At 38.2% G+C, this 25,272-nt stretch overlaps 1 protein-coding gene across 3 annotated transcripts in view; it reads right to left on the bottom strand.

The window, feature by feature from the left end:
• Window positions 1-1,916: 1,916 nt before the first annotated feature.
• Window positions 1,917-25,272, bottom strand: part of PRKD1 (protein kinase D1) — a 159,330-nt gene continuing 135,974 nt past the window's right edge. For all 3 annotated transcript variants that reach the window (XM_075754072.1, XM_075754073.1, XM_075754075.1), the window contains 8 exons: window positions 23,171-23,223; window positions 21,712-21,784; window positions 20,600-20,706; window positions 20,016-20,177; window positions 18,593-18,691; window positions 17,175-17,442; window positions 5,099-5,184; window positions 1,917-2,895 (listed from right to left, as the gene is read on the bottom strand). In XM_075754072.1, the coding sequence (XP_075610187.1) occupies window positions 2,677-2,895; window positions 5,099-5,184; window positions 17,175-17,442; window positions 18,593-18,691; window positions 20,016-20,177; window positions 20,600-20,706; window positions 21,712-21,784; window positions 23,171-23,223 (1,067 nt within the window). In that variant the 3' untranslated portion in view covers window positions 1,917-2,676. The remainder of the gene's footprint in view (window positions 2,896-5,098; window positions 5,185-17,174; window positions 17,443-18,592; window positions 18,692-20,015; window positions 20,178-20,599; window positions 20,707-21,711; window positions 21,785-23,170; window positions 23,224-25,272) is intronic.

Here is a 25,272-nt window from a genome sequence, read left to right as displayed (position 1 = left end):
AATGAAGCAAGCTTCAGTGCTCAAAAAAAAAACCAGGCATGAGGAGGAAAAAAAGTATTATATGCCTCTATTAATAAAACAAGAGTTCCTTTGAAATCATGTTTAGTAGCTAGTGAGAAAGTTTCTCAAAGTAGTAGTTTATTTGTACTTTTGTCTCTACTCTGTTGGTAAACAGTTTGTCATCAGAAGTGCTCCATGAGATTAAATGTTTATCAGCATAGGTCTGTGCTTAGCAAACCCACGTGCATGCTAAGCATTGTTATGGCAGAAATCAGCAGATGATAGGGTTTAGTGTAAGTACTCAATGTCCTTCCTTCGTTAAAAGTTGTGATGGTTTTAGTTTTGTCACCCAGTTTCTTAGAAATGCTGTTGCAAGCTGCAAAGTAGTTGGCTTTCTCTTTTAATCTCCTGACTAGCTTGAGAACAGAGTGCCTGTACACTACTTGATATTTTTGGGAATTTAACTGTGTTGTTCAAAATTACCTTTGCTCAAGGGTTGGTACACTAATTGTAAATAAAACCAAGCCACTAATAAAATCGTGACTCATCTAAATTGATCACTATGAAAGCAGAGCTCTGTATCTTTGTTACTGGTTAACAAAGAGGAATGAGACAACGAAATTAAGGCTCTTCTGTGAGGTCATCGCTCCTTATGAACAGTCCTGATATCAACATCTGAACAAAGTCTATATCATTCTGATAATTCTCCTCAATTTCCTTTTAGAAAAGTTAGCTAATTTGGCTTCACTCCTGGAGTTGTCAAAGAACAAAATATAATCCTTATATAAGAGTCCCTCACCGCACCTTTAAGTGGACTTGCTTTTAAATATAAACATATCTATATGCTTTTACTGATAGAAAATTCATCAGCCTGAGTCTATTTTAATGTTTATTTTACAGCTAATTTAAGATTAAGAATGAAGCCAAATGAAAAAGAAACAACAGCAAACGATCAGCCAAATTTAGCCTTGTAGGAAAGGTCTGACTGAAAATATCGACATTACAGCATGGCAGAAAAGTCAACAGATACAAACTCTGCCCAACCAGAGCTGGTTCAGAACACGTTACAAGGCCAGTGTTATCAGAGAGGTTCCTTCAGGGTCCAGCTGACGTGGAAAAGGATTTCTTTTTTTGGCAGTAGGAGGATCTGTCCAGTAGAGGTGCAAAATAAGTAGAATTCTTCTGGCTTTGGTCATGTTAGGTAACTGGCACAAACTTCCTCTGGACAAAGCTCTTCTTCAGGGAAAGAATGGATTTATCTGATGAAAGCTGAGGATTGTAACACAGAGCCAAGATTTGATCAGTAGAGGTTTATTGTACGTGGCTCTTACCATGGCACACTTCTGCCTCTCATCCCAGGTATCTCCGTCTCTTCAGTACCTGTATGTCAACTCTTATTTTCGGAGATAGCCTGTGGCATAGAATAATTTTCAGCTTGTCATGGAGTTACTCTGGCATGTCTTTCACAGTGCAGTCTGAACCTCTCTCACAGTTAAAGCTAAATGTACTAGTGTTGCAACACTAAGTAATTGTTAGAAATGAAAATTAATATCTTTAAAGTTTTCAGGGGAAGGAGGGTGGGAGGGATCCATGTTACCTTGTCACTTCAATGGAACTCAGTGGAAAAGCAATAGCAGCACATTTCTCTAAAACCCAAATTCCCCTTAATTTCACTGGTACAAAATCAGTGTTCTCAATTTCCCCACTCCCCCAGTATGTTTCAAAACTGAACTTATGATATAAAATCAGTTCAAGTAGAGAGATCCTTACAAAGTGCGTTTTATAGGTACGTGGGTTAGCTGGCAGTACTTTCCTACCTACCTCCACACGGGCTTCTTAATGACGAACTAATTTACTCCACCTACTCCTGATGCCATTCCAGGGATATTTTAAACAGAAAGATTAATCAAATGAACCTATTTTAACAAGACTTTTATTGAAAACATACACAAAGTCAACAAGTTCTTTAGTTTCTGAATGTACATATTAGAGAATATTCATATTAGAGAATAATATTTTAAGAAAAGGGGAAATACAACCAACATATGCTGCAGTTTACATTACTAAGGCATTTAGGCTTAAGAGCAAGTTATACGACGTGTATGTGTGTGTGCATCTGTATACACAAGCACACAAACATACACATGGGGTATCTGATTTCAAACTGTACAGTGCTATGCAATTCATTGCTCTTTGCTTTTTCTATTTTTTCAACACTAAATAAAGCTTTTATCCAAATGGTAGAAGTTGTTCACAGAACAGCAGTTATAATCTACTCTTCAAGAGTTTGCTTACTATTACAATACTAACGATGCACAAAAACCCTCCAGATCTTCATGGGAAAGTTCTCTCTTACCAAAATGAGGCTCAAGTAAGAAAAACACTAGTTTGCAAAGGCACCGTGGAGACAGGTTTTAATACATTAAATACAACATGAATCATTCACAATAACAAGTTTAGTGTTTCTGGGAACTTTTGTAAATACAACACAGTTGGTCACACAAAAATGTTTCTGTTGATTTGTCTTGGCAACTCAGATACATCAACAGTGTAACAGCATAACAGCTTTGTTCCCATCTGACAGAAAATAATGGCAGTTCTGCAAGGCAAACGTTAAACCTGACCGTATGTATTTATTAATTCCACAGTGTTTTGACAGATTATAGGGGATGCAACTTAAAGGATGCTGACACGCTCACTGAGGGCTTTCATTTCTGTTTCTTCTAGCTTGGTGTTTTCATTATGGTTAGCACTTGGACTGATAAGGTGTGCTGGATACTGCAATCCATGTTCTCCCGAATACTGTTCCCATCGGGAGTCATCACTTTCATGGGTGATGTAACGTTCCCCCATTTTACATTCTAGTTCCCTTAGATCTAACCAGGTTTGATAGTCCTGAAACAGAATAACAGTATCAGTTTTAAAATTCTTAAAATACATAACTTTCCCTTCTATTATCAATAATAAGGCAAAGTGCCATTAACTCAGCAATCTAAGTGCCATGCATCATTATTGCTCCAGAATGGAAAAATCTTATAATCAATAAAAATGAAATCTGCTCATAGAGATAGGTTTCGTCTCTAGAGGATTGTTTGATAAATTAATTTTATTAAACTCTCTCATAAGTATAGCATGGAGATGGTAACAGGTTGTTTTGCAGAATGTATGGATAGTCTACAGATTTCCATAGTATCTAAATGAGGCATGGTGGTAAAACAATTCCTCACACTAGTTACAAGATGAATAAGGAAGAAGAAACATCTTTAAAACATACACACACATCCTAGTGATCTATAGTCAAGATAGTTGCTCCATCTCAGTATAACGGTGCAGGATATGAATTCAACTTGGGCTGGAAACTGCTTTTCCAAACTTAAGCAATTACTAGTGTGCTCAAAGAGACGTATACATCTAAACATCAAGGTACTTTGGAACTCCATATTGCCAGTCAGCAGTAAGGCTGGAAACTGTTTTGGTTCTCACACTGTTTACACCATCATGCTCTGCAGCCTCTGATCTGCCTAAATTATATCTCAAATTTAATAGTTTCTTTTCTTATTCCCACCCAAAGCATCCATGAAGCTGCAGGAATAAGCTGCCAGTCCTAGCCCCATGCAGACTAACCTCTGCTCATAGCCCTGTATCTAGTTTTTTTTTTTCTCCTCCACTTTGTCATTGCCTAAGACACAACTCTGGTCACCCAGCCAAAGCACCAGAAAGCACATGCTGCAAATGCGTGAAAGCCTTCATCCTTAGCATCTCACATCCTTCATCTCACTTCTTACACAAACATCCTCTCAGAAAGCCCGTCTACCTCTCACTACCTTGCTCCACTGTTATCTTTCCTTAGCCCACCAGCTCATCTGGAAAGAGGACTCATCTCACCCATGGTGCTAGAGCTGCTGCTGTACTGCCTCGCCTTAGTTCACCTCCACTCACTATTGCACAGGCAACAGAAATGGATGTAGGGAGGTGAAGGACTCTGTCCCATCATGTGAGACAGCCAGCATCCTTGGGGCAGACCTTAGCCCAGATCACCTCCCTGGTCCCCAAAGGCTCAGGCAAATGCATTCTGCAATGGTTGCCAAAGAGAAAAGCACAGTCTTGGAGGAAAAGATGATGGTCACAGAAAATCTGGGAGGAAGAAAGCAAGCCCAGGAGAATTGTTCCTGGGGAAGGCAGGCTGTGGGGTGGGAGGTTGCAGCCCTTTTCCTCCTATACCAGCAGGTCACCCTCTGAGAAACAGTTGCAAATATACGGTACTGGAGTAGAAGCCAGTTCTCAGTTTGGATGAAGATTCTTTTGGGACTGTGGATAACACATCTGAGCTGTGCCATGCCTGTGCCTCGATTACTTTCATAGGTGCAAAGGTGGATGCCTTGGGAGATCCTGTGAGCTGATGTCCCAGCCTGGCCTTGGCCTGTCCCCAGGAAGGGGCCCATTTCCCTGGCCTGGGGCTGTCCCCAGCCCGCCCTGCTCCCTGGCTAGGGGTGGTGGGATGAGCCCTGGCTGATCACTACACTGATTCTGTTTTACAAATTTAACCTATGGTCATTTGGCTGCTGCCAGGATAAAAAAAAAAAAAACAACAAACCACGAGGAGCAGAAGACAGTGGCTGCTAGCATCTCAAAAATTCGTAACATTTCAGTTTTGAGTTGAAGATTTCAACAGAAGGTGGCTAAGATATTTTCCCGGAAAGCATACAACTCCACTAGTTCTTCTGATGACTGTGAAGTGGCAGCCTACTGATTAGTTTTCATAAGAAGTGAATCAGGGTAGACTCCAGGCAATGAGATAATATAAGTCAAATGACTGTAAAGGTTTTTTAATATATATATAATGTTCTCAGTGGACAAACAAGATAAAATATTTTTGTAGTGTATTTTGAAAACATGAAAGAGTTCAGTATTGGAATCTAATACTTCAAAAATAATTAGGATCTATATGTAAATCGGTGAAGAAATACGAGGTTCTCAGGATCTGAAAACATCTTCAGGTTTGTAGATTTGCTTAGATTCTATTGTGCTTAAAGATGAAAACTTTTTATAAACTTAGAGCCTAAATATGTAGGAAAAAACATGGAATTAGTAGCAATACCTGTAACCATGGGTGGCTTAATGTTTTGTCCACGCTGTAGCGCTTTCTCATTTTCACTTGCAACAAATTATTTATGAGATCAATAGCTGGAAAGAAATAATATTGGAAAACATCAGTCTAAATATATTTGCTTCAACTAGGACATACAGAGAGATAGACAGACAGTTTTTATAAAAAGAGGACAGTTATCCCTCCTTACTCCAGCTTTTTACAAACTGCAGTCAATGTTGATGTCTCTCAAGGTACCCACGCAACCCTTCCCAATGGGATTACAATGGTTTTACTGAACAGTTGCCTGCTAGCTAGCAGACTGTCTAACTCTGTGGGTTCATTTGCAGGTGTGCAGCAAAGTCTAAAGATAATTCTCACTCAGCTCCTACTCAAATAAAAGAACCCCATGTAAGTGAAGAGTACAGTATTCTTCAGGTACCACACTTTACAATAAACATATATATATTATATATATATTTCTTGGAGACTCTCAGTATCACTTTTAGATGACTGACAGCAGCACCTTCCCAGGCACTGAGTGGAGGAATCAGGTTTTCTAAATCACTAAGTCTTGCAATACTACTCTTTTAGACAGAAGATTGCCTCTACCTGCTAGTCAGCAGTCTAGTGTTTCATAAAGGCAAGAGGGCTTCTTTACAAATTTCTTTATTTATTAGTTTTTGAAGGACTCAATGATTCTCTGAGGTTATAGGTATGTGTGCTGTGGTGCCTGAAGGGAAGAGGCCCATGAATCAATGACCAGTGCATGGAACTGCATTGAGCGATCCATTTGGAAAAATATCTGGGACTAGATTCCTGAGCTTTGAATGCATCTACTAAAGCCATTAAAAAAATAAAAATAAAAATGAGGGTATCATGAAAGGTTAAATTCTATTCTAGGTGGTGCTAAACATCTGGCATGTGTTTTAGGGGGAAGCTTATTATAGAATATTTGACCGGTCACAAGGAATTACAGTATCACTATAACTTTCCCATTTAATCACAATATACCTTGGCTTGTCCAAAGTACGCTGGTTTACATCTTTATTTCTTTGAAAATGGGAAAGATGGTCTTGAAAGTAACACAGAAACATCACTGAGGGGAACTGCATCTGAAACATGTCAGATGGATGTTGTTGCCAGCTAGGTTTTGAAAGAGCTGAATAATCATCTTCTCTATATAAGAGCAGGAGATGGGACAGAATTCTTTAAACTGGTACATGTCTGAGGTTATATTGTGCAGCAATATGGAAAATGCAGTGGCTACCCTTATAGGACAACTACTGATAAATGGCAGCACTCTGTACTCAAAACAGTGGGGTTGATCTTTTTCCTCTTTACAGGTAAGAGAAGTTCTTCGTTCCCAGTTAAGAGCAAGAGACAGGAAAGTCAGTCAGTCATGCACTACGGTCCAGCTACAGAATGACTTCTGATATAACCTGGGAAAAACTAGTGGCATTGGTTTTTATCTGGTGCTTGGAAGAAGAGAACATAGTCCTTAACCAGTAAGGTATATCTGGATATCAGCAAACATCAGCATCTTCTGCAACACTGTCACCTTACCCTTAAATTCAGCAGAACTACAATAAGACTTCAGTTTGTCTTTTGATGAATAGGCCAGTGCTGAATTTGAATTTAATAGGGTCCCCATTTAATTATTATCTTCAGTGGTATTCAGGTGTATATGATCTTCAGAGATAATTTTTCATCATTTACTATGAATCTCAGTTTGGCAAATAGGTCAAGAACTTCATGAAAGAGTTGATTGTCCTGGGAACTGATTTCAGTCAGCCATGTGTTGAGATACAAGTGCATGTTTCCCATGACGTGCCTCTAGAACTGCCAAGTACCTAATGAATATTCTTCCTGATATGGAGTATTGATGTCTCTATTATGCACATTCTGTCCATCCCACTGGAAGCAGATATGACCGTGAGCCTTACAAATGATGAAATTATACACAGTTATTCAGTCTCCCCCAAGTTTCAACAGGATGAAGAGCCCTTTTCCCCTTTTTTCCTTCAGGACAATGACATACTACATGTGATAACATTTTTCTTTGTATTCTGGGGAGAAATTGCCAAGGGTTTGTTGAACAGACCAGAAAGACATTGGTCTAGAAACAATCATGAGAGAAGGTACACAAAAAAGGACAGGAAAGGAAACTAAGACAAAAGTGAAAAGGCAACTTCACGGGATGGTTAGGATTGTCATATTGAGCAATAATTTGTTTTTGAGAACAGTTCACACAGATTGCCTGCTTGTTGCACCACTGGAACACAGCTGTCTCTGTAACAAGTTCTGATGTTTGCTTTTAGTTCTTTATCTAGGGCTCGTTTTCCCAGGAAAGTTTTGAATATCACTTGCCTCAGCAAAAATAAGCACAAATGCAACTGTGACTATTATGAGGACTTCGGGCCCAAACTCTCTGATACAATTCCATTTGCTTTAATACTCAAAGTTTTAAAATGTAGGTGAAGAAAGAGATCAAACATGAGTTTCAACAGAAAAAAGCACTTGCTACTTTTTACCAGAAAATCATGCAATCCAAGAAAAGCCACTTCTTAAGCCTAAGAGTTCTGAGTATCAGAAGTCAAGGAGTTCAATACAGACAACCTGAATGCTGGAACTGAAGGATTGAAGAATTTCCTTAGGGATCTGGAACAGTCTGTTAATGAGAAAATTCTGAATTTAACTAGTATTAAATAAATTATAGAGGTTCAGACAGTGATAGGCTCTGTGGGACTATTTAAAGGAAATGAGAAAAGATCCTGGTTATTCTCTCTCTTTCAGCTTACAAAAACCCATTCTGTCCTGATAGTGTCCTGACAGACACTATCTAACACTATTTCTCTGGCTACAGTTCATATAAGATGGACAAGCACTAAGATTCATGTTGACTCAATTTCAGAATTGACCAAAAAAAGCATATAATAGCTTGATGATTATTTTTTTAGTTGTACAGTTTAAAAACACTAGAGATAAAAATTTGGAAGGTATTAACATTTAGTTTAGACATACAACTGAAGTGTGATTTAGGGGACCAAATTGGGGCACCAAATGTTAGGAACTTAAATTTTCTGTCTAGGAAGAGAATGCAGTTTTGAGGAAAGGAGAAGAATTACACTGTATTTTAAAGTAAATTTTATGAATTTTCACTAAAGATTGATTTTTCTCAAATTCAGCTATTAAAGTAATCCTTATCAGACGTTTTAGGAGCTTTATAAAGTTTGACAACATTCCTTTGTAAAATCAATGTGTGAGATTATATACAGTTATTAATACATGCAGAGAGTTAATAAAGACCACCTATGGTCTACATGTCATTTACACGGATCCAAGAGGTATTGTCAAGGAAGCAATCTGTATGAAAGCTCTGGGAGGATTACGGTATCGCTTTTCCTAACACTTTTATGGGCTCCTGTGTACTTCCCATGATTTAAGGATACCATAAGTAGCCAGCTGAGGGCTTATCAAGTTCCAGGAGGTGGAGACTTTGCCGAAAGAGATAAACTAGCCAACTGCTCCAGCAGCACAACTACCAGTCATTTAGGTGACTATTCAGCAGAATCCTAAATGGGAAGATTCAAATCCAACTTTATAAAGCTTTGTCTCCTTGATTTTAGGAAGGTTTGCTTTTTAGATGCATTTTACTGGAAAGAACCTCCAGAGTCAGGAGGTTCCTGTTTCTTAACTGCATATGGCAGTTTATTAGTATGGCAAATAATTATCCTTGATCCAGAATTTTTAAAGTACACCCATAATAGTAGCTAGTCTTACAGCCATCACTTTTAAAAAAATAAGCTGCTGCCATTAAGACAAAACTTAGGACTTCCTAGGCCCTGGATTCGTCTGAGTATAGCTCTGTTGATTAGTGGTATAATTTTTTCATAGACATAAACCCCTTCCCTACTGTTGGTCAATACAGCTTTGTTGACAAATGCTCTAGTGTACATGCAGTTATTTTGGCAAAAAATAATCTTCGGCTGGCAGAGCTTATTATTATTTGGATTCAGCCGTACTATCAAAAGAAATCCTTGGCAATTATAAGCTGCACCTCTACAAGACAGGTTTTCTAATACTCATCTATCCTAGCAAACATGTGTAAGTAGAGCCAAGACCTTAGTTTAAACAGCTAGTTAAACATTTCCTAAGGTAAAGAGCATCTTTGAGCTATAACATGCATTTGACCTCCTTGTACTTAATGCTCATTCATGTGACTTTCTCATTAATGTGTGAAACAGACTTTCTATTCACATTATGCTGAAGCAAGTCTATATAAATACTGGCTTGAAGGCAGCTGTGGTATTTATTTCTGACTCAAAAGCAGTGTAACAGGCACACCATGATCAAATTTAATGCATGGAAGAAATGGCATTGTTTCTTCTCAAATTATTTAATAATATGAAGTAATGTGAAGCACCTAATCAACAATGTGCACATCACATAGCTCATGAGGCTAGTAGCAATAGCTGTGTTGGTAGCTGATAAAAAAAAAATAAAAAGAATACAATGGTTTATGAAAATTCCACAACAGAACAAAACACACCATGAAGAATTCAAAGCTTGACATAGCACATTTTAGGACTATGCAGTTCAAAAGAACAGCCACCACAGTGAAGACACACTAGGTAAAATACACTAACGGGCAGGGGGACAAAATCCTTCAGGTAGCTCTGCATTTAGTAGCATTTATTTTTGTAACCTGTAGCTAAGTCAAAATAAATCTTTTGAGATGATGCAAATTTGGCAGACTGGAAGGTCGAAGATGGAAACGAACAGTAATGCTGTTGAAAATAGGCTCCATGTTTGACAGATGTGAAATTGAAAGCTATAAAATAGGAGAGAATTCTGCAAGTAGATTCCTCTGTATGCGTATCTAGGAAAATTCTGCAATGAAGTCTGAATTAAGGTCAAATTGTCATACAGCAATTCAGTGAATTCAGAATGTAAGCTGGCTTGACAATCATTGAAGACAGAGAGAACAGAAACAGCAGATTGGGTGACCGAATGTTGAATGGCTGTGACAAAACCCGGTTTTATTCAAGATACCCAAAGTTTGCCACAGAAATTACCTCTCTACACTAATGTCTTAAAATTCTATTTAGACATACAAACACATACTCATTTTTTTGGGACTATTCTTTCAGAAGACAGAAGCGATTGGAAAAAAGGTGGGAAAATACAGCTGCTTAGTGGGGGTGGAAATTAGAATTCCCTATGGAGAAATTTGTGAGATAAATGTATATACACACACATTCTCTGGAAAACCTTAAAATGTAAAGGAAATGGGATTGGTGAAGTTAGAGAAGGGATTTTGTGCATGAGGGCTAAGGTTTGGGAAAAGATGCTCCCAGAAACATTCTGAATGGATAAACAGTTGGAAAAAACCCCACATTCCTGAGACTACAAAAATTGAAACATCTTTGTTTTTATAGGTTAAGTTTCAATAGTGGAAGAGGACAGACAAAGCATTACACAAAAAAGCATTCAGCTTTTCTCAGCAGGAAGAGTTAATGAGATTAGTCCAGATGTTATGACATCAGACAGACACGTTATGGAGAGAAAAGAGTCATAGTCAATGACTAGACCACAATCCTGAGTGGCAGAGAAGACAGAACTGTTGATAGCAACTGAAAGACATTGGACACTCAAAAATATTACCCTCAAATGGACTCTGCCTTCTTTCTTGGCTGGTGACTGTAGATTTTTATAGAAAATGCTACAGAAAAAAGTAATTCTCAAGAAAATAAACTAACGCAGACCCCATTATTACATTCATCACACACTTTTCCTCCAAAATACAATTTCTTCCCATATGTTTTTGCTCTGAACCTGTTAGACTTTATTTTAAGTCTACTCATATAATCACACAGTTTAAACTGTTATGGGTCATGTGTTTTGACAAATCTATCACCTCATCATTGAAATTTAGAATTTTAAAAGCCAGTTGAATTTTACCTTAAGACCAATAATTGAATAAGGAAGACAGAATGGGAACATTTAGGCTACTTTACCACTGCTTTTGCTTTTCCAGACACAATGTTTAGCTAAGAAAGACCTCTCTCTCTCCTTTTTTTTTTTTTTTTCCCTTTTAAAGTTTTGCTATCTTCTGCATTCCAGCTCTCAACATGCTGCTGCTTGGCAATATCAGAAAATGCATGTACTGAGCACTAAAACCAAAGTGGTGATAAACACAGCATCATTCACTTTAATTTGTGCACTATCCATTAAATGCAAAGAAATACATGCTTTCGCTAAAAAGTAAAATATCTGAGATTTTAATTACTCTAATCACAATAAAAGTAGAAGTAAACATGGCAATAACTAAGTTTAGCTATTCAGAACGCTGAAATAACTACAGCTGCAAGAAGTTTTACATCCAATTTGGCGCTCTGAGCCAGAATAATAGTCCTAAGCAAGAAACAAAAGGTTTGAGCACCGTTCTGCTTTCCTCAGTGTCGATTTTTGCAACAGGCATGCAAAAATTCCTAACACTGCCTTCATTAGCCATTCTGCAACAAATTATATGCCCTTTAATAACATTGTTGTTTCACAGACACTGGCAATACACTTGGTTGATGATCACTTCCGTTAATCTAAACTGAAAATTGCATAACAAGGTAAAAACCCCATAACTTTTGAAACATTTATGGTTTCACTAAAAGTACATACACAGAATTTCAAGCAAACGAGTTACTGCGGTTTACGAAGCAGCTAGCTGAGGTGTATCAATCAGCTGCATACATCTGTGATCCTAACCCAGTACAGTTGTGAAGTAACCCACCCCCCACCTATTGTTCTAGGGTGTCTGTCTTAACTGCCATCATTTGCTTTGGGCATCAAGCAGGATTGTCTATATAAACAGCAACAGGTTTGAAGAAATATTTATTTCTTTTTCCCTTTTTTTTTTTTTTACCTCAAATTGATGTGTAATTCCTTCTACTCTTCTCACTGTTCTACAACAGTGTTTCTAGGATTATCATATTATGAACATTCATGGCAACCAGCGCTGACATATTTCAGCAAAAAAGAAGAAACAGTCATGCATAATGCATTTTATACGGTAGGAGAACCTGAGCATTTTTATTAGCATGAATAAATCAGAGTTAATATTAATTCTTTTAGATGGTAGCCAAGCTCTTCTAAGTTCATTGAATTCGCAGTTTCTGACTGCTATTACTGAGGCATGGAATATAGTCTCTGGATGAAGTTATCACTTTTAAAATTTAACTGTAATGTACAATTCATAGAGTCCAGAGACTCTGTTAAAGAGTGCTTGGAGCCAGCACTGTCTTTTGGACATATGAGAAGAATGTAGTAAGTAGTGAGAAAGAAAGAAGAATATTTGAATTAGTTTTACTTATGGTAACCTGACAAATGACTCCTATTTTTCAAATTCACACAGCATAAAGCTTTAAAAGATATTTCTTACCTGCATTAAAGATAATATTTATTTTGCATTTCTTTTATCTGCTACAACAATGCTCATCACATCAATTTTTGTTTCAATTTTTTTAATGCTATAGCAGTGCAGAAAAATTTTGGTTGAAGGCTCCTGTGAAGACTGTGGTTGTTTATTATGTGTTAAAGTCCTCTTAAATATTTGCACAAGTTTTTAAATGTCAATAAATAAACTGGACTAACTGCTGGATCGACAACATTTTTTCTTTCTTACAAGTAAAAATCAGTTAAATAATTTTAATTTTAAAACAATGAATAATGCTTTTTGCAAGAAAATATCTGTGTACGTCCTTCAAAACAAACAGTAATTTCAATCATACCAGCCTGAAAGAGATAGGTTGTTCAATGTTTATTTACAAAGACCTCGTCGTATTCTGCAGCAGCATCACATTCCACACTGCTATGTAACTCCCTTACAAGTTGATGATAATGTCCTCTTGGGAGAATTATTGCTATGATACATTTCCAGGAAATACTTAAACAAGAAATCTACTGTGCCTTTAAAAGAAATCTATTATAGATCTTTTCATATGAAAATTAAAAAAAAAATTAAAAAGTAATCATAGACATGTATGTTAAAACTTCTGTTGAAAATTGTTCAATGATTAAGAATAACTGGCAAAAAGAACAATGGAAAAGCTATGGCAGAAAAATACCCAATTCATTAGCTTAACCTGTTTGGGAAGCTGGAAGAAACCATGACAAGCTAAAGAAAGATTTTCAAGTGCACAAATGTAATCTGTTGGGATTGAAACTAATTTTCTGAATTTTGTAGATTTCTAGCACTTACTGAGGAGAAATTCATGAGCCCCACTGTATTTTAGCTTGAAATGAGCTTCATCTCGTCACAGTTGTCATTTAAATACATGTACCTTTTCAAATTTATTTTATTTCTGATGTTGAGTAAGCAACTTCATAAAACCTTTAAAATCATCTGTGTTTCCACTCAAAATGCTTCAACAATTTACAACATCAATTATCATGGCACTGTTCAGAGTTGTAATCCAGATTAGATGTGTTAGGACAGTGGGTACAGATTTGCATTTTAACCATGCTCTGTGGTCACAGGTAACACAAACTAGATGGAGCCAACAGGTACAGGGCCCATGCACCTGGCCTCTTGTGACCAGCGCAGGAGTGTGGACCAGAGTAGCTGGCATGAGAAAACTATTCCTTTATTTCCCCTAGCTAAGCTGGAGTTTGAGTTCAATTTTGAGCTCTAAAAGTCAGCATTATCAAGTAATACCTGGACAGAGATCTAGACTTCAACTCCCTATGTTAAACATAATGGATCTGTTCAGACTTTTTTCAGGTTTGTGTTTAGCACAATAGACTGGGTCATCAGCAAGGAATTCAAAATATATAATAAAATCACAATGTATAAGCAGATTTTAACTTAGTAATTTGTTAAAGTGTGTTCTTTCCCACTCTTCAGCCTGATATCCATTAACTCTTAATGAAGGCTGTGATTCTATGAAAGGAGTGATAACACCCCAGCAGGTGAGTTTTCTCTAGGTGCTCTACTGAATCTTCACCTCTGAATGTAGAAATTGATCTTCTGTCTACCACAGTAGACACTTGTGGGAGACAATTTCTTGCAGCCTCTTCTGTGTTGATTGCTGTTTGCTTATCTCTAGTGCCAGAAAAAGCATTGCTGCCAACAGATTCTGTCAGCTTACATATCAGAAGTGTGTGGAGGTTCAGGAGGACTTCAGCGTGTAATTGTGCAGATTTATAGCTTTTCTTTTTTTTTTCCCCCAACAGATCTCATGAAACTTCATCTGCCACCGAGATAAAACAACAGACAATGCTCTCAAGGCATTTTGCAGCTTTATATATATATTACAGGAAGCAGTAGGCCTACTCCTCTAAGCTACCATTAGCATGTTACCTGAAACCCAGAAAAACTGTACTGTAAATAATGAAAATTGTAAATGCCAATATTTTAATTCAATTCTATTGAGAGCAGCCCTGAGCAGAACAACTTGGGGGTATTGACTGATGAGAAGTTTAACATGACCTGGCAGTGTGCGCTTGCAGCCCAGAAAGCCAACTGTGCCCTGGGCTGCATCAAAAGAGGTGTGACCAGCAGGTCGAGGGAGGTGATCCTGCCCCTCCACTCCGCTCTTGTGAGACCCCACCTGGAGTACTGCGTCCAGCTCTGGGGGCCCCAACATAAGAAGGACATGGACCTGTTGGAGGGAGTCCAGAATAGATCAGAGGGCTGGAGCACTTCTATGAAGACAGGCTGACAGCATTGGGATTGTTCAGCCTGGAGAAGAGAAGGCTCCGGGGAGACTTTATTGCACCTTCCAGAATCTAAAGGGGCCTACAGGAACGCTGGTACAGGGACTGTTGACAAGGGCATGTAGTGATGGGACAAGGAGTAATGGTCTTAAGCTGAAGGAGGGTAGATTTAGATATTAAGAAGAAATTCTTCTCTATGAGAGTGGTGAGGCACTAGAACAGGTTGCCCAGAGAATTTGTGGAGGCCCCATCCCTGGAAGTGTTCAAGGCCAGGTTGGATGGGGCTTTGGGCAATCTGGTCTAGTGAAGGGCATCCCTGCCCGCAGCAGGGGGGTTGGAACTAGATGATCTTTAAGGTCCCTTTCAAGCCAAACCATTCTATGATTCTATGAATTTGGTACATACTACAATTCAGAAAAAAAGATAAGAATCTGATGTCTATAATGTTTCCTTTGCTTTAAGACATTGTGTTGGGTTTGCGTGGCAAGGTTTTGGTAGCAGGGGGAGGCTACAGGGGTGGCTTCTGTGAGAAGCTGCTAGAAGCTTCCCCTGTGTCTGATAGAGCCAAGGCCAGCCAGCTCCAAGATGGACCCGCCACTGGCCAAGGCCAAGCCCATCAGCGCCTCTGTGATAACATATTTAAGAAAGAGAAAAACCAGTTAGGGGGAGCTTTTGCAGCCAGAGAGAGGAGGGAGAAGATGTAAGAAACTCTGCAGACACCAAGGTCAGTGCAGAAGGAGGGGCAGGAGGTACTCCAGGCGCCAGAGCAGAGATCCCCCTGCAGCCCCTGGTGAAGGCCATGGTGAAGCAGGCTGTCCCCCTGCAGCCCATGGAGGGAGGATGAGGGGGTGTAGCGATTCCACCTGCAGCACGTGGAGGACCCCACGCTGGAGCAGGTAGAGGCACCTCAAGGAGGCTGTGGCCTATGGGAAGCCCATGCTGGAGCAAGCTCCTGGCAGGACCTGTGGACCCGTGGAGAGGAGCCCACGCCAGAGCAGGTTTGCTGGCAGGACTTGTGACCCCATGGGGGACCCCACACTGGAGCAGTTTGCTCCTGAAGGACTGTAGCCCATGGGAGAGATTCATGCTGGAGCAGTTCGTGAAGGACTGTCTCCCGTGAGAGGGACTCCATGCTGGAGCTGGGGAATGATGAGAGGAGTCCTCCCCCTGAGGAGGAAGAAGCGGCAGAAACAACATGTGATGAACTGACCGCAACCCCCACTCCCCATCCCCCTGTGCCGCTGAGGGGGGCGGAGGTTGAAGCCGGGAGTGAAGTTGAGCCCGGGAAGATGGGAGGGGTGGGGGGAGGTGTTTTAAGATTTGGGTTTATTTCTCATTCCTCTACTCTGTTTTGCTTAGTAATAAATTAGATGAATTTCCTCTCTAAGTTCAGTCTGTTTGCTCGTGACAATAATTACTGAGCGATCTCTCCCTGTCCTTATCTCGATGCATGAGCTTTTTGTTATACTTTTTCTCCCCTGTCTAGTGAAGGAGGGCAGTGATAGAGTGGCTCTGGTGAGCACCTGGCCCCGAGCCAGGGTCAACCCACCACACTTATGAAGCAATCTTGCAAAAAATTAAGAACATAAAGATAATGATTTAAAAAAAAATCCCAAAGAAAATCAAGCTGCCTGAAAATGTTTGTTAGGTACAAGAAATGCTGCTGAAACCAAAACTGATATTTTTGTTAATGTCTTACTTATTTGTGGTCAGAGACATCTTTAATAGAATTCAATTACCTTCTTTAAAGATGTCCATAGTGAATTACTCAAATTTTTCTTTCACTGTCAAAAATCTTTGATGTTATTGACTAGAATTCTAGTTTTAAAAGTCTTGTTGGTTATCTCCAAGCTTTCCCCTCCCTTCAGAAAGCCTCTTCTGTGACACTTTCTCACACTATTCTTGAAACCTCAGCTTGGAATTGTTCAGTATCTTTTTTATCTTCTCCACAGAAAGAATATCAGGGTACAGGATCCTACTGAATGGAAACTCAAGTACTGGCACAAGTAGAATGAGAAAAATAGTGAAGAGACACTAGAGCTGAAAGAAGTAGTAAATATAAGCAACACCAGTTCTTGCAGCTGAGGTTCCCCACAAAATTCTATAGCAACCCAAACTCTAGGTGGCTATGTGCCTCCTTCAAAACCTCCTGGAGAGATCCCACACTAGAGGATTATGCCATATACAGTCCATATGTGCTCTGCAGAAAATACCTAAAGCAACTGATAGCACAAAACAGAGACTTTACATTATGGTACCTTGAAATTTCAAATCTTTTTTTTTTCACCAGTATGTACAGGGGAAAAAATATAAAAGCAAAATACAACTACTCTTTTCTAGCATTTATATAAAAACAGTCACAAACAGATATTACCTTCATGAGAAATTTCTTTCCATGGATTAGGTGGGTACATAAAAGCGGCATTCTGGATTTGGTCATGTATGTCTTCATCTTCATTGAATGGGAAGGTACCACTGAGGCTTACATAAATGATGACACCCACAGACCACATATCCAGAGATCTGTTATAGCCCTTGTTTCTCAGGACTTCTGGAGCAAGATAGGCTGGTGTTCCTACAACTGAGCGCCTAAATGATTTCTCTCCAATGATTCGGGCAAAGCCAAAATCGCAAAGTTTTACCTGTTTAAAGAAAAGTGCTATAATTAGACACGTAGTTTTTTATTATCAAATACATAGTCGAGGAACTTTTATCATGCTTTAGTTGCAAGATGCATCTCTACTGTTCCTTCAAGGATACTTCTTTTTTTAAACTCTTGTTTGAGAGGACACCCTTATTCCACTGAGATGTTAGACCAGATTACCAGTCCATTGCTTCTCTATTCCTTCACTCCATGAACAAATCACAGTAGCACAGCACAGCTTAGAATGAAAGAATTGCAATTTTGGACAGGCCTAACAGCCCAGGCTCCTGGTGAAAGTACTAATAAAAGTAACACTTATTCATTCATAGCATAAAACCACAGCAAACAGGAAAACTGTTTTACCTATGGCTTTATCCTAAATCAAGCAAGTTGACAAAATTTATTTCTTGAACTCCCACTTTCATTTTATTGTGGACCTAGTTACACCCTGCTCTCTGCAAACTTCTTTGCCTGATTTCTTCAGATGGACAGATTTAACTGCTTAAAAATTGTCACTTAAAGCCTCAATATAGATCCTTCCTTTCCAATTATTGATATTGGTATTATTTACAAATTATCAATAGTGCTCCTTTGAATATGGGCAGTTGGAGGAGATCATAGATGAATTCTGCAGATCAAATGTACAGGAGATGATACAGATACCCTTCAATGAGAAGTACAACAACAAGCCAGAAAGTTTATTTAAATATTCTGCAATCTACCTAACATTTAAATTCATAAAATCAAAGAACTACTTCTTCTTCATGAACTCTACCCTAACTTTCAAAAAACCCTGTCTTTCTGGTGGCTGCTTGCAAATCATCACTTATCTAGACCAAATCAACCAGGGAAGTAATTTGTTATGTAATGGGGAGCAAATCAGAAACAATCGCACAAGTAGTTATGTCACATTTGAAAATCTAGTTGAATATTTTAGGCAAATAACAAAAGGCAAGGATTTTCAAACATATGTCCTTTGGAAACTTTTTTGAATAAGTGATCAGTTTTTTCATATCTAAAAATTCTGTGTAGTTCCTGGAGGAGATACAGAGGGTCACTAGTCATTTTTTTGTTTGTTTATAAAATAATCATTGCTAACACTTACTAATTTGAACAATTTATCTTAAGAAAGGACATTTTCTACTTGCCTGTGGGAAAGGATCGGCTGATGCCAATAACACATTTTCTGGTTTGAGGTCACAATGAACAATATTTTTGAAATGAAGATGTCTTAAAGCAACGAGGATCTGTGAAGAAACAAATCAGAAAGAAATTCAGTTTTAAATATCGTACTTTTTTTTTTGTTTGTTGATATTGTTCATACAGTATCAGTGATCAGAGAATCAAGGACAGGTGTAGCGAGAAACAATCCAACAAGAATGTACCTTTTACAACAATGTCTACAATGGGGGAAAAAAAAAAGTCAGCTATTATTTGCTGTGCCTCCAGTTTTTTTGATGTGTCACTGTATGGAATATGATTTTTCCCTCTCCAAAGACTTCATATTCTAAACTTTTTTTTAAACTGGATCCTAAGTACTTGTTTACTTTTTTTGTGTGTGTGTGAAATCATTGGACGTAGAAACATTTGCAAAATGACCTTCCAGATCTAAATTCACTCAAAAAAATTCACATAAATGTGTCACCCATTTTAAACATTTTCTTGAGGAGAGAAAGCATAAGGAGCCTCGCATGTATTTTTATTTCATTCCACACACCAGAACATGGCAACAGAAATTTTTATCCTGTTCCTGTGGCTTTAACTCCTTTCCTTGTGTCTGGTCAAGGGCTGACAGTATTTCCCACTATATTAGAACAGGGAGTGGCAAGGAGGCCTGGGAAGGCAAGAAACCAAATTCTGAAGCTAGTGGCAGTTTTACCCAAGAAAGCCTGAAAACTAAGAAACCTATGACATTCTACGTCAAATAATAAACTTCCACTGCAACACTGTTGCTCCTGCTGCTTTCTTTTTCCTGACTGCTGAAACACCGGCTAATCTGACTCTGAGGTGGCTCACTACTCAATTGCGTATCTAAATTTAAACCAGTATTATGGGCCGCCAAAGAAGCAATACGACAGCAGGAAGAACAAAAAAACCCCAAACTCAGATCACATTGTTAACAGAAGTCATACAGGAAACCAGGCTCATTTACTCAGAGGTAGTGCTGAGATCCAATCTCAGTACAGAAAATATGCACAAAAGCAGATAGTACAAACTGCAGTGGTTAGGTATGGGGCAGTTGAGGCTCAGATTCATTTGTGTAGATCTTCAACAGTTTGCTGTTAGTGCTTTGCATCCCTTACTTGTGCTTAATTCTTCAAGCATATGAGAAACTGTAGGTTGATGGCCCTTCCATCCAGCAGTCAGACAGCTGTACATGTGTCTAATTTTAGGTCCTCTTAATGGTTTATTACTTATTAGATAATGTACACAAAGCTGTCTTACCATCCCCGATACTAAAATTCAGGCTTTCATGAATCAGACAGGTAAATTATGCGAAAAGCAAAACATAAGAAACAGTGATAATAATTGACCTCAAATCTCCTTCTAGGTCTATAATTAATTTCTTACCTGAGTAATTAAAAACTTTGTTATTCTCTCTGGCAATCTGCCCTTTTCACTTGATAAGATCATCTCCAGCATGTCTCCATGGAGTTTTTCCATAACAACAAACACTCTTTCCGGTGTCTCAAACATACACTCCAGATTTACAACCCCAGGATGATGAAGATTCTATTAAAGATAAAAACAGCACTACATTTCCCAACATGATCAGTAGGTTTTATCATTATATAGCCAGTCTTCAGAACCCCCTAAACCAGACAACATTTCAGTATTTCATAATTTAAATGGTGTGTCTAACCTGTAGGCAACAGGCATGAAATTTCTAGGGACAGTACAGGAGAATGGATGAATTTCAAATTAGTTTAACAAACACTTAGTTTAACAAAACATACATTTTCCTTATTGTCTCTGGTGCTTAAAACTACAGAAATTGTAATTCCTAATGTGAAACTGCCAATACATTTGATCTTCACTGTTTATGCAGATTAAGCAGAAAAATACTAGTGATTATCAATTAAAATAATTATCATACTGATATTTTTAGACACGTATAAATGGATTTAATACAGTAAAAAAGTATAGAAAAATACCTGTAAAATTGCAACTTCATTACGAAGTTGACTTTCCTGTTTAGTTGGAAACCTTAGTTTGTCAATTATTTTAATGGCAACATCTCTTCCTGTTTTGCGATGCTTTCCTGCATTAATAAAACAAAAAAGCTCTATCAATTAACATGATTAATTCTGAAAAATGTTCCACTTTCACTGGATTGTACAAATGACTACAACCAAGTAATTCTCAGAGCAGGTTTGCAGCAAATTAAGTAAGTTGCCTAAGTCATTAAAAGTTTTCTGTCATTTCCCTTCTTTCTACCCTTTGACAAGAGAACTTTTCTCATTATCACCTGACAAAGCTGTTTAAACACCTAAGAAACATACACATATGAAAAAGTCAGCTCTGCATTTCAACAGTACAGATGCAAAGTTAACTTTCTCATATATAGAGATATATATATATACACACCCATGCTTGTTCATATACTTAAGCTGCCTCCTCTGCAACTGGCAGTTATTGAAGGCTTAGTCCTTCCACAGTAGTTCCAGACTAGCAAATAATGAAATAGGTATTGCCTTTAGGCATGTGAGTGCATGTCCTAGGTTTATCAGAGACCCACAGAGATTCTTCAGTGAGAAATTTGTTGTTAGTTCTCCCTTGACATTGTCTCAAACAACAGCTGAACCTAAATGCACCCCAAAAAATGCTGAAAAAAAGGAGGAAAAAGAGAGGAAAAATGGATAAGAAAATTAAAGAAAAAAGAAACAATTCAAACAAACTACAGAAAAAACAAAGACAAAAGGCACACAAAAGCATGCAAAAACAACAGTAAGAAGAAGAAATTATAATTTGTTTTCTTCCATTACAGTTCTCATAAAGAACAGTTTTCTGCACTTCAGGATTTTCTTCACTAGAGCTTATTGAGAACATAAAGCTATTAAAATACAGTGATCCACTACTCGGTAGAAAACTTCAAATTACAAAAAGACTTTGTCAACAAAACTCAGTTTCATTGTTTAATGAATACTGCTTATATAAAACAATGGGCAGCTAATTTCTGTAACAAAACATTTCAGAGTCCAAATACTTTCACCATTCAAGAAATTTTCTATCTTAAGTGGAACTGTACAGCACACCAAAGCCTTACCTCCATAAACAATTCCAAATTGTCCTGATCCCAACACCTCATCTGGGAAGATTTGGTATACAGTGCTAATATCCTGTTTATATAAACATAACAAATATTAAGCCCTGAGGTATGGAAACGAAATTTGTATTTCATTTGCTTTTTCTAATGAGTACATTTCAAAATACATTATCTACCAGAAACATTAATATGAATTTTCTTAAAAGCCATGTTAACTGCAATTGCTGTAAAAGCTGCCGCCGCCGTCTTCCAGGCAAGTAACCCCCAGTGCACAACATTACTCTTAAACTTTGTGAAATCTGAAGACAAAAGTACATATGGAAAGAAAGAGGGTCTTGTTAGCAACGTTCTACCCCAAAGTGTCAGGATCCCAGATCCAGGAATTACTGCTGGTTTTTATGAAAAAGGAGAAATTACAAATTAAAAATTTTCTTGGAAAATGTTTCTATGTCAGCTCACGTCAGCTATGGAAATGCAAGTAGTTTCTTAGTTTATAGAAATATTTGCCTTTTTTTTTTTTTTTTTGCTGTACCAGCAGTTCGGGGCTTTGGCTCTTTGTGTTTGTCCTCTGAGAAGGGTAAAATATTCCATCTGTGCCAAAGAAGGGTAAAATATTCCATTTGTGTCACAATTTCTTGGGGCCTAAACACAGGCTAAACCACAAGATGTTAGCAGATTCATTCGGCAGACTCAAACAAACCTCAAATCTTGGAGCTCGGTTTCATTTTCCTGATATTTAACCAGTAGCACATACAAAGAAGAGTAAAAGAACACCAAGCAGTTAACGATAAATGTTGTCTTGCTTTTCCTTAGGAAATGAATGGACGCATCCTTCCCTAGCAGGTAACCTTTTCCTGGCATATGCCAGAGCTGCCCCCAAGCTGTACTCGGCTGCAGGGAGTCCTGTTTATTTCCCCTGCCCATGACACAGAAAAACCAGCGGCGTGCCTGTTCGCCTTGAAGGCCTGTCCTGTGTCTAACAGTCCTAGTGTAAAAGAAACCCAGAATTCTTTACGTAAGTGTAATAACATATGTAACTCTTCCTTTGGATAGAGCTTTATCTTCATACAACAGACAGTATCTGATCTCTCAGTGATGACAGGAAACGGTCTATTTATTAAGACTTGTGATTAGCTTTATGAAGTTCAGCTGAAAAATTCTGTGAACTAGTAACTTCTACAGCTCACTTTTTCTTTCGTTAATTAACATCCTGCAAGGATCCATAGTTAAATTCTGTGTTAAGTGAAATTGCCAATATATAATTCTTGCGTCTCAAGAAATGGTACCACCAAGATTATTTTTCTCAGAAGTTAGTGCAGCTAATTGTTTGTTAATTTCTACAAAGTAAGTGAAAAATGGCTGATGGGAACCCCTCTAACATTTCTCTTTGCAAAACAGATCAATGGCTTTGCAAGCTTAATCATAGCACGTCTAGCACCAGCATCCAGAGAACACTCACCACATTTTCTTGAACTTGGCAGTTTGACACAGAAATACTGATGGATATATCCCCTGGGGGAGAAAGTAAAATATACGTTAGATTGCTGTGCTTTTAGTTCAAACATGTAGTAATAGGAAATGACATTTACATTACATCAATATCTACTGACAGCTCTAGAAATTGGACCAATTAGGTCAGCTTGTTCATCTACCAGCCAATATACAATTACACCACCCCACAAATATGTGACATGAACAACAGTGTTGCAGTGTATGGAAAAAAACAGAATTATACATTTCATTATTAATTTTTTAATAGTGGAATCTCATAATTCCCATTTATAAGCTTAGTATTGTTTTTTTCCATTCTATTTTGGGGCTTTACAGCTCATGCAAGTAACATAACTGTAACTATGGTAAACTGTTTTTATTTAGTGGATTTGATAATAATTTTTATTTATAGTGTCACCTACAATGTATTTGATGCTATTCAGATGAAGGTCAACATGTATTCAAATTGGTCTGCATACTGTTAAAGGCAATACACGTTTCAACTGGCTTAGGAGACATTATTAAAACACATAATGGAAACAAAAACTTGCACTTGTGCTTTAATACAACAAACATCAGATCCAACCTCTACAAATTCAGAGCTCAGGATGTTGCCATAAGCATTCTGAACTGGACACCTACTGAGGGGTTCAATAAAACTTGAAAATATGCCTGTTGCTTACTGTATTACACAAAGCCATCATTTTGGGGAGGAAAGAATGCTTCTTTGGAGCATTGCCGCTTCTGTCTCCTACCTCTGTCTAGAATCCTATTCATGCTGACTTTTCATTTTCTTAGTATGGATTTCAGCCTTATCGAAATCACTGACCTCTACTATAAACCCTGTATTATTACACACTGAAGACACTTGCTACTACCCATCAGCACCTCTCCTAGTTGCAGTAAGTAGCATGAGTAACTTCTGCCCCATACAGTTTATTCCCTCGTCCTTTTCTTAGGAATAGACTGGGTTTGGAATGGAATGTTTCCGTTATGCAGAGTGTTTCTGTCGTTGCCAATTTGATTTCAAATGTATGTACTGCTTTGTGTTTACATGAAAAAAAGCATGGACAAAGACATGGACAAGTCTTACACTTTGCAGAAGACAGAAGGTTGCTATCATTCTCACTTCCCACAGGAATTTGTTCTAAAGGTCTCAGCTGACCTTAATTTTTGCACAAAAGAAATCTAAAGATAACTACTAACTTGTAAAAAAGATTTGCAAACTTCCCTAGAGGGACAGAAGGCAGCTGTCATTCCCAGTTCAGCATTTTAGGTGATTTGTTTAGCTACGCTGGGCTCAAACCAGGGGCACTAGGCAACTAGTCTGATTGAAATGACATCCAGAATTTGACACTATTTTTGCAGGAACCCACTCAAGAAAGCACAGGACACAGCTGATTTACTCTGATCTGTGAGCGGTTGTGCCTGGAGATGCAATGCCACAGCCTGTTGTAGTACTTTGTTTCTGAAGGGCTTGCGGTCTCATTAGCATTTTGTGCTGCATTAATAGCATCCAGATGTCAAGTGCTAAAGCGGATGTATATTGCAACAGAAAGTCTAGTCCAAATTGTGTAGACATATCCAAATTCGCTTTACGCTGACTAGGTCAAGTACAAGCAGAGCAACCACAGCAGCACATGCCTAGTATGTTTCTGTGCATACTGTTTCTTCTGTGCTACTTTGTTATCAGTACCAGAGCTAGATTTTTTAAATGCGTTTCATGTTTGGTTTACATAAGCTGTCCTCTTTGTCAGAGAATTACCCAAAGGTATGTAAAATGGAGGCAACGATAGATTCAGTCCTTTTGGTCCTGGGTAACATCCATGCCCTGTTGTGCTTAGAACAGCTGTTCTTCACACTTGAGCTCATTTCATCTCAGCATGGGACAATGTTTGCGGCAGTTGTACGGACAAATGTGATGAAAGGGAACGTATCATCTATGCTGCAGTGACCTAAAGAGTGAAGAGACGCTTCTGCAGATAGCTAGAAACATAAATTACAGTCCTGATGGGAAAAATCTATCAATTCCCAACTGGAGCTCAGAAAACTTTATGCCTCTGCACAAGG

This window comes from Balearica regulorum, chromosome 5, assembly GCF_011004875.1.
Source record: "Balearica regulorum gibbericeps isolate bBalReg1 chromosome 5, bBalReg1.pri, whole genome shotgun sequence".
Classification (NCBI taxonomy): domain Eukaryota; kingdom Metazoa; phylum Chordata; class Aves; order Gruiformes; family Gruidae; genus Balearica; species Balearica regulorum.
Note: the sequence above shows the minus strand (reverse complement) of the source record. Positions and strands in the feature narration are given on the sequence as shown.